Source organism: Myotis davidii, unplaced genomic scaffold, assembly GCF_000327345.1.
Source record: "Myotis davidii unplaced genomic scaffold, ASM32734v1 scaffold1577, whole genome shotgun sequence".
In the NCBI taxonomy this organism is placed as follows: domain Eukaryota; kingdom Metazoa; phylum Chordata; class Mammalia; order Chiroptera; family Vespertilionidae; genus Myotis; species Myotis davidii.
The window spans coordinates 326,932-336,508 of NW_006288857.1; the positions used below are offsets into that span (position 1 = coordinate 326,932).

The 9,577-nt window shown below is 56.8% G+C and overlaps 1 protein-coding gene across 1 annotated transcript in view; it reads left to right on the forward strand.

The window, feature by feature from the left end:
• Positions 1-113: 113 nt before the first annotated feature.
• POU2F2 (POU class 2 homeobox 2) overlaps positions 114-9,577 on the forward strand; it is a gene marked incomplete at its 3' end in the record, with an annotated part of 53,191 nt that continues 43,727 nt past the window's right edge. Inside the window, exons 1-4 of the mRNA XM_006761084.1 lie at positions 114-170; positions 453-591; positions 9,339-9,404; positions 9,490-9,524. Coding sequence (XP_006761147.1) covers positions 114-170; positions 453-591; positions 9,339-9,404; positions 9,490-9,524 — 297 coding nt within the window. The remainder of the gene's footprint in view (positions 171-452; positions 592-9,338; positions 9,405-9,489; positions 9,525-9,577) is intronic.

The following is a 9,577-nucleotide window of genomic DNA, read 5'->3' on the forward strand; positions in this document are numbered from 1 at the left end:
GGAACGCCTCCTCCTGCCGCGCTTTTCGGCTCTGCGCTCCAGTGACGCCACCCCAGCTCCCTGGTCCTCAGTCTTTCCTTCTGTGAAAGGGGCGAATAGTGATCGCGCAAGAGATGACCCTTGTCAAGCGCGAGCTGCAGGGCCTGACTTTGGGAAAGCCTTCTCCCCCTGTACCGCCCCCCCGCCCCCATAAAGCTTCTAGCCCTTTTTTCAGTGGTGTTGTCACGGGCCCACCTTCTCTCCCAGCCCACACGCCCTATTCCAGATCTGCCCTGGAGGCAGCACGGGGCTGGGGCGCTGTGCAGGCACCTCCGGGGGCACCGCTGTGGGAGCCAGCTCTTCCAGCCTGCCCCGTGCCGCCCCCCACCACACCCCCACTTCCCCTACAGACTTGACTTGGGGTCGCTGCCTGCAGGGGTGGGCCTTCCAGCAGGGTATTTTCCCTTCCGAAGGGGGCGGACCCTGCGGTTTCCTCCCGGGGTGACTTCCGGCAGAGAGGACTTGGCCCCCAGAGAGGGCGGGAGGTGACACAGTTGTTCCCCCAGCCCTGCGGGGCGGGCAGCACGGTTCACTCCAGCATGGGGGCTCCAGGTAAGGCCCGCGCCGCCGCGCAGAGTTAGGGCAGCTCCGCGGGGTTGGGCCGGCCCTGCCCTTCCTCCTGCGCTCTCTGTGCTTTCGCTCTGGTCCTCAGCAGCTTCCCCTTCCCACCCTGGTCCCCCTCCAGCTCGTTTTTCGTCTCCCCTTCCACAGAAGACACCTGGGGGCTCCCGACCTCTTCGCCCCATCTCTGCCGCCCTGTCCCCAAGGCTCCCGGGGAGGGACACAAGCCGGGTTGGGAGTGGGCTCTTCTGTGGACCAGTGGGTGGGTGACAGGAGCCAGGGCTGCAAATGGGTGGGAAGGCTGAGCGACTTGCTGGGCTTGAGAGTGTGCGGTCTGTGAGAGGTAGTGGCGAGCCTCCAGGGTGTGATTGCCGTGCGTCCGCGTGTGCGGGAGAGTGCGGGCTGTGGTGTGTGCCACGGGAGGGGTCACCTTAGCAGTGACCTCTGGGCTCACTTCTTCACTTCACTGGCCTCAGCTGTCACCTTCTCAGGGAGGCCTTCCCTGACCTCCCCATCTGAGCTGGCAACTGATCCCGCCCGTCTCAGCCCCCTTGCCCCGCTTCGTCTTTTCTTCGTGGCACTTACCACCCCCAAAATGTTACATGTTCGTGTGCTTAGTAACTGCCCCCCACCCCATGTCAGTTGACTGAGTGCACACTGAGCCCCAGGTACTGCACGAGGCGGTGTGGGTTTGCTGCCTCGTTTGGTGTAATGTGTCGTTCTCTGCATAATGATAGTATCTCTGCATAATGAGGGTGCTGATGGGAGGCTTACAGGAGGTAATACACGTCAGTGCCTAACACAGTGCCCGGAACCCTGGGTGATTGCTTTATTTGTGACCATGTAGGCACGACTGTGGGTATGTGTCTCATTCCCGGGTGTCTGTGGGGATGAGCCTTGCTTTGGTGCTTGCCGTCCTGTGTGCATCGGTGTGTGTGATCCTTCATCAACATGTATTTATTCGGCGGTTCTGTGCTGGATGTTGGAAATACAACTGGGAGGCAGCTTCAGTTCTGTACCGCTGGAGTCCCCCGTCCAGTGGGAGAGACAGATCTGTCACCGGGAAGTGGAGCAGGCACGGGGGAGGAGGGTCAGGGCTGGGAGGCCGAGGCACAGGGGACTGTGGGAGCCCAGAAGACTTGTCCAGTTCGGTCTGTGGGGTGTCAGGGAAGACTCCCTGGAGGAGGGGATGTCTGGGCTGACATGGGAAGGATGAGTGGCTGTGAGCACGGCAAAAAGGTGGGGAGGGGATTAAGATGGAAGGAAGATACCTTTCGGGATCACGTGATTATTTATTGAAGTGATCATATGTGCAATCATGTATGTATGTTCGTGTACATTGTGGACACAGACGTCCAGGGCATCTGCACACACATACCGTTTGCTCTCTACTGACTAATCCCTGAATGGGGTTGAATGGGGGTCCTATACATGCCAGGCACTGGGTTAGACCCTTTACTTGGATTTCTCATTGAATTGGCCTGCTCGGGAGGCCTGCCCTGGGTCCCCCCACCTCGACAGGAATCAATACATTGTGTGACCTGGGGCAGATCACTCATGCTGCCTGGTCTTGGTCTGCACATCCGTGGACTAAGTTCGGAGGTCCACCCCGGCCATCTCCCAGGCTGAGGTGGCTCCGGGTGTGTGAGTGTGTGCACGTCTGTGTATGCGTGTCTAGCTTAGTGACCTGGGTGTATCTGTGGATGCACATCTGTCTGTGAGTGACTCTGGCTGTGTGAATGTGTGCACATCTGTATCTATCTATATATCTGTCTGTGAGTGACTCTGGGGTGTGAGTTGTATGAACATCTGTGTGTGTGTATCCGTCTGAGTGACTCTGAATGGTGAGCATGTACATGTCTGTCTGTGTGCCTGTTTGAGTGACTGGATGTGTGTGCATGTCTGTCTGTGTGTCTGAGTGACCTGGATGTGAGTGTGTGTCTGTCTGTCAGTGAGTGACTCTGTGTAAGTGTGGAATGGCCTTAAACAACCAACCAAACCTTCTGTGCAAATGGGTCTCGGTGTGTGAGTGCGTATAAGCAAGTGCAGGTGTGCACACTCATGTCTGGTGTGTTTTGCATATCTGCCCGTGTCATTGTGTCTGGGCCTTTGTCTTCATCTGCACACATGCCTGTCTGGGGTCTGTGCACACCCTGTGTGTGTTGCAGGTCTCTGTGTGTGGCTGGGACCCTGCTTGGTGTGTGTGCTGTGGCAGCTCTTGCCTGTTGTCAGCACAGCTGTGGGGCCACATCTCTTGTTGTGTCTGCCCGTATCTCCATCCCTCCCTCCTGACAGCTCAGAAGCATCCACTCCCTTGAGGCTGCCCAGGGACAGCTGTGGGGGTGTGGGGGTGTGAGGTGTGGTTCCTGAGAGGCTGGGACAAGGCCAGCTGGCCCGCAGAGGTTCCCGGCAGCACCGACCCAGCCCAAAGGGGCTCCCAGGCCAAGCTTTGGTTGAAGCAGGCTGTGGAGGCAGGGGACCCAGGGGACAGGCCAAGCGGGGCCAGGAGGGGTGAGGGGCAGCCCTAGGGCCCTCTATATTTAGCCCCATTTTCGGTAAGTGCTAACGAGAAGCTGACCCAAGTCTGCTAAAACTGGCTGGGGGAAATGCAGAGGAGAAGTGAAAGTCGGGTGGGAGGGGCGAGGGAGGGTGAGGAGTGGAGGGCAGCCAGAGTTCTAGGCCTGGGGCCATCGCTCGGGGCGAGGCCAGGGGGTGTGGGCACCCTGGGTGGGTCTGACTCTGGATGGTGGGAAACAAGGGGCCCATAGGATCTGTCCCGCGTTTCCCTTTTGGCTAAAAAGTTACACACTGCCTGGGAGGGGAGAAGGGCAGGACGGCCATAAGTAATCAGCCGAACTTTGTGTGCAAATGCGGCTTTGAGTGGGGCGTCAGAAGTTTCCAGGGGTGGGAGCGCGTGAGAATCACAGGGAAGGGGCCTTTTAAAAATCTGATACTGCCCAGCCGGTGAGACTCAGCATCGACCTATGAACCAGGAGGTCATGGTTCGATTCCTGGTCAGGGCACATCCCTGGGGGTGTGAGCTCCATCCCCAGTAGGGGACATGCAGGAGGCAGCCCACCAATGATTCCCTTTCATCATTGATGTTTCTATCTCTCTCTTTCTCTCCCTCTCCCTTCCTCTCTGACATCAATAAAAATATATTTTAAAAAACCTGATACTCAGGTTGCACCCTGTCCCAGGGAAATCTTGTCTGGTGTGGGAATAGCATTAGTATTTCTGTAGCCAAGAGAGAGGGCGGGGGCAGCCCTGCCTGGGCCCAGGTGCCGAATGCCTGCGGGGTGGGCAGCTCAGTGGCCTCTTGATGGGCTTGTCGGTGCCCTCCGGTCTCCATTAGGTCCTCGTTTGGCTTTGGGTTCCTGGTTGAAATGGAGCCCCTATTCGTCCTTGGAGGAAACGAGCCAGCGAGGCCTGGCTGAAGGGCAGCACTGACCACTTTGCCATTGGCCCAGCCTACGTGCCGTGGTGTGTGTGTGGCGGGGCCGGAGTGGGGGGGGGGGCGGTTTAGGGACAACGAAGGAATCAGAGAGGTGGAAATGTCCCCTCAAACCGCTTTTGCCCCTTCAGCCACTGTCCCTGCAGAGGGGGTGCCCTAAAGGTGTAGGTTAGAGCTTGGTCCAGGTGTCAGGTGGCAGCAGGGACACAAGGGCCTTGTTTGGACAGGATTGGGTCCTGGTCCCTCCGAGAATCCTTCATGTATGTCTTCATTCCGAAGATACGGTCCCAGCCTGAGTAGCGATGGCTGCAGCCTGGGGCCACAGTCTGGGGCTAAGAGTTGCTGCCCAGGTGGTCAGGGTATGTTAGGGGCAGGGGCACCCCAGATGAGAGGGACACTAAACACTTGGGCATTCAGGGAGGACCTCACAGAGGAGGTGACATGTGAGCTGGGGCCTTAAAGGGGAGCAGGAGTTTGCTGCTAGAGAAGGAAAGGGTCGCCCCGGGTGGGGGGAGAGCAGAGGCAAAGGCCTGGAGGAGGGAGATCAGGGCTTAGGGCCACTCTTGTTTATTGGACCCACGTATCTTATACTGGGCGGTGTCAGGCACCCCAAGATAAGACAGACCTGTCCCCCCCAAATTAATGATTTGGGGTGACGCCCGAATCCTCGCTGCTAATGTGAGATGAATTTTTGAGCGGGTAAAGGTTACCCCCTAGCCGAAACCGGTTTGGCTCAGTGGATAGAGGTCGGCTTGCGGTCTGAAAGGTCCCAGGTTCGATTCCGGTCAAGGGCATGTACCTGGGTTGCGGGCACATCCCCAGTAGGAGATGTGCAGGAGGCAGCTGATCGATGTTTTTCTCTCATCGATGTTTCTAACTCTCTATCTCTCTCCCTTCCTCTCTGTAAAAAATCAATAAAATATATATATTTTTAAAAGTTACCCCTAAGGTGACAAGCCTACTCTGTGGGATGCCGAGGTGTTGTGATCTGCCCAGGGAAAAAAAACACCATAGAACTGTCCTTGAGGGGGTCCTAGTCTGATGCGGGAGACATACTGGGGCCCAAGTGGCTACAGCCTCTAGGACAGTGATAAAGAGATGCTGGGTCAGGACGGAGGGAGGAGGGGAGAGCTATCTGAAGGCATCGGGAGTGGTGACTTCATAGAGGATGGAACTTGTGCTGGGTCCTGAGGGATGAGTAGGAGGTCGCCAGGTAGACAGTGTTCCAGGCAGAGGGACCAGGGCATGACAAGGTCTCAGGAAATTTGGTTAAATGGCAGAGACAGGAGGACAGAGGCAGGGACAAGTAAGAGACAGAGCTGCAGGGAGGGACATCAGCAAGCATTTATAATCTGTTTTTCTTGGTGGATGATGCCAGTGATGAGTCAGACCTAACTCTGCATCCTGGTCTGGCGGGAAGGGACTGGGACACAGGTGGCCACAGCCCTGTGAGCTCGGGGCTCGGACAATGGGAAGACACAGCCTGGGAGGCGGTATTAGTTTGCTGGGGGCTGCTGTAACACATAGCACGACTGGGTACTTAAACAACGGAAATTAATTTTCTCAAAATTCTAGACCAGTGGTTCTCAACCTTCCTAATGCCGCGACCCTTAATACAGTTCCTCATGTTGTGGTGACCCCCAATTTCATTGTTACAAATTGAACATAATTAAAGCATAGTGATTAATCACAAAAACAATATGTAATTATATATGTGTTTTTCGATGGTCTTAGGTGACCCCTGTGAAAGGGTCGCTTGACCCCCCCAAAGAGGTCATGACCCACAGGTTGAGAACTGCTGTTCTAGATGCTACTAGGCCAGTGTGTCTCAGTGGTTGAGCACTGACCCAGAAACCAAGAGGTCAACAATTCGATTCCCAGTCAGGACACATGCCAGGGTTGTGGGCTCAATCACTAGTAGGGGGCGTGTGATGGAGGCAACCAATCGATGTTTCTCTCTCGCATCAATGTTCTCCTCTCCCTCTCCCTCTCCCTTCCTCTCTCTGAAATCAATAAAAACATATTTTTTAAAAAATTCTGGAAGCTAGAAGTCCATGGTCAAGATGTTAACGAGACTGGTTTCTTCTGAGGTCTCTCTCCACATACAGTCACATTCTGTGGTTCTGGGGGTTAGGGCTTCGACATATGAATGTTGGGGGACACAATGTAGCCCGTAGCAGAGGCCAAGGAGGAGCACAGACTCTCTGGGGTGGAGGTGAGGTCAGAGGTTGCCCAGGGCGGTGGCAGGAGAGGCATCCACCAGCCAGGCGGGGAGCAGACAACCTGCAAGGTCTGAACCCCCCCCCCCCGGGTGAAGCAGAAGCCCAAGCAGAAGGAGTGCCTAGTGGTGGAAGAGCATGATGCCTGAGTGGTTAGAGATGGCAGTGGAGGGTAGCAGGGGCCACACCCCAATGCCAGGCCAAGGAGCCTGGGCTCTTGGGGGAGACGGGGAGCCAGGGGAGGGTTCAGCGCCAGGAAGCGCTGGATGTGGGATCTCCCTGGGGCGCTGTGGACACTGGCTGGAGGGAGGGGACAGGGCTGGGCAGAGGTGCAGGGATGCTAGGAGGGGTGGAATTTAGGGCTGCCTGAGGGTTAGCTGTTGCTTGGAGCAGGGCCAAGGGCTGAGAAGCAGGGCCTCACCACAGCTCCCTTTGTGCCCTCCTATGTCTCAGGATGTTGGCCACTCGGTGCCCTGTCCCCAGTGCCCAGGGCCCGAGCTCCCATACCGTCCTGGGCACCCGCTGCCCACCCCACCCTCACCAACCTACACCTTTAATAGGACTATGTGCTGGCTTATTCTTTTTTTTTTTTTGGTTTTGAAATGTTTTCTTTTTTTGTGAAAACATGACATACTCATAGGAAAGTGCCCAGGTTTTAAGGGTACAGCCTGAAGAACTTCCACGTGCGTACAAACTCACGTCAGCTCCCACAGGTCATGATGCACCCCTTTCCAGCCCCTTCAGCCCTCATCATGCCCTTTCCCGGCCGCACCCCTCAAAGGTACCCCCCCGTCTGACCTTGATCATCGGATATCATCTCGCCCCTTTCTGAGCTTCGGGTAACTGGAGTCCTACTATCCGCTTTTGTGTCCGGCGTCCTCCCCTCGGCATCAGGTCTGAGATCCGGCGGTCTGAGATGCAGGAGCGTGTGCTTTCCCTGCTGCGGCGTATTTCCTGTGTGGACAGACCGCAGTTTGTTGACCCGTTCCCCTGTTGACAGGCCCTGGAGCAGTGGTTCTCCACCTTGGCTGCACATTAGAATCACCTGGGAATCTTTTTAAACTCCTGATGCAGATGAGGCCCAGAAATCAGGATTTTTAAAAGATTCCCAGGTGATTCTAATGTGCAGCCAAGGTTGGGATCCACTGCCCTGGGGTTCTTTCCAGTTCAGGGCCTTTCCCGAAGGGCTGCTGGGAACACGTGCACCTGTGGGCATCGGTGGCCGGGAGGCCGGGAGTGGACGTGCGGAGTTGCAGGAGGGGCCCCCTCTTAGCTGCCCTGACTTGTGCTCGTATCGCTTTACACTCCCACCAGCAGGGTGTGACCTGGCTTTTCAATCAGGAATATTACACCCGAGTGACGTTTCGTGTCGAGTAATCTTCCGTTGCAGAATTCCTGGACTTGTCCGTTGCTGAGGCTGTCCCTGCTCTCTCTTCAGCCGGCCTTTTTGAAATATCGGTGCCGAGCACACTGGAGTTGGACAGCTCCTTCGATGGGGTGGGATCACGGTGGGTTTTGGAGTGACTGTGGGAGACACATTTGGATCTGAGTCAGGGTCATGAGTACGGTCTGAGGCCAATTTGGGAATCGAGTCCAAATAAAGGTCTTGGCCTCTTTGGATGGGAGTTGGGGTCCAGGGTGGGTAAGGGGATTGAGAATGGGTCAGGCAGAAGCCCAGAATTGGGGTGAGGGGGTGGGGGTGGGGGCCTAGAACCAGGAAGGATTGGTCTGGAGTCAGTGTCAGGGTGAGATTGGGTGGGGTGACTGTTGGAGGTGAGGTGGGTGGAAGTCATTAGCCTGCAGCAGCCCTGATTAAAAGCAGGAACCCTGCCCGGCTGGCGTGACTCAGTGGTTGAGCAGCGACCCATGAACCAAGTCATGGTTCAATGTTCGATTCCTGGTCAGGACACATGCCCCCAGCAAAGGCTCGATCCTCAGTGTGGGGCTGCAGGAGGCAGCCTATCAATAATTCTCTCTCATCATTGATGTTTCTGTCACCTCTCCCTCTCCCTTCCTCTCTGAAATCAATAAAAACATATTTTTTAAAAGCAGGAACCCTGGAGCCACAGAGGCTGGGGTCCAATCTCTACTGTCTCACTGCTTTTGGGGAGGTGACACCCCCTCAGAGCCTCCTTCCCTTCCCTGTGAGAGTGGGGTGATATTAGCACCAACTACTAGCGTGCGTTTGGAGGCTCACTCAGCCTGTGCTTGGCACCGGTAAGCACTCGGCCTTCCATGGCCAGCATCAGAGCTAGGACGGGGCACGGTCTCCATTGCATTGTGTTCCCTGGTGCCACCTCCCCTGGATACTTCCCTTCATTTCCGGGGTCTACAGAACTATAGAAAAGGATTGCGTTTTAGGGGCCAGGTATCTTGCTGGGACTTGGGGGTGCAGTTGGAATTCAAGACTGAAAGCCCAGGTGAGGTCTAGGATTAGGTTTGAGGACAAGGTCGGGGGCAGAGCCGGAAGGAGCTGGAGCTGGAGTTACTGAGATCAGAGTGGGGCTGCCCCTCTGGTGCGCCTGTGCACGAATACAAGGCCGGGGAGCCCGGCGCTGAATCACACCGGGGATCTTAAGACGCGCTCCTTTGGGGATGCTGCCGTCCTGTCACATCCCCCAGGCCCCGCTCAGAGTGGAAAACACGCCTCAGCTGAAACCTGGTGAGGCAGGACGGCCCTGGTGCCTGGGCGGTGCCTGAGCAGAGGCCGCGGCTGAGCCTCTCCTTTGGAACCTCGGCAACCTCCTCCCAGGCGGCCGGGCAGCCAGGTTTCTCAGGACCCCTGACCACAGTCTACATCCTGCCCTGCCCCGCAGCCTGCCGGGGCCGCCCTCCCTGTGCACCTTCCGAGGGTGGAAAGGATCAGGCAGGAGCCTCAAGGCCGGAAGGCCCCTCGCTTGTCCTCCCAGCGAAGGGCAGAGGCCACGGACAAAGGGCATGTCTCCCAGAAAGAGACGCTTGCCAGGTGGCAGGGGGTGAGGGGTTTGGGGAGAGGCTGCGGTGGTGCTGGAGGAAGGGCCGGGAGCTTGCCCTTCCTCACCCACTTCTATACTCCTCTGTCCCAGAAATAAGAATGTCTAAGCCCCTGGAGGCCGAGAAGCAAGGTCTGGACTCCCCGTCAGAGCACACAGGTGTGTGGGAAGCAGAAGGTGGGCAGCGCGGGTGGTGGGAGCTTCGGGCAGTGGGTGACATCTCCCCCTCCCCCTCTCATTGCAGACACTGAAAGAAATGGACCCGACACTAACCACCAGGTCAGGGGGTGTGGATGAGCCGGGGGTGGGGAGGGGAGACGGGAGCAGAGGGG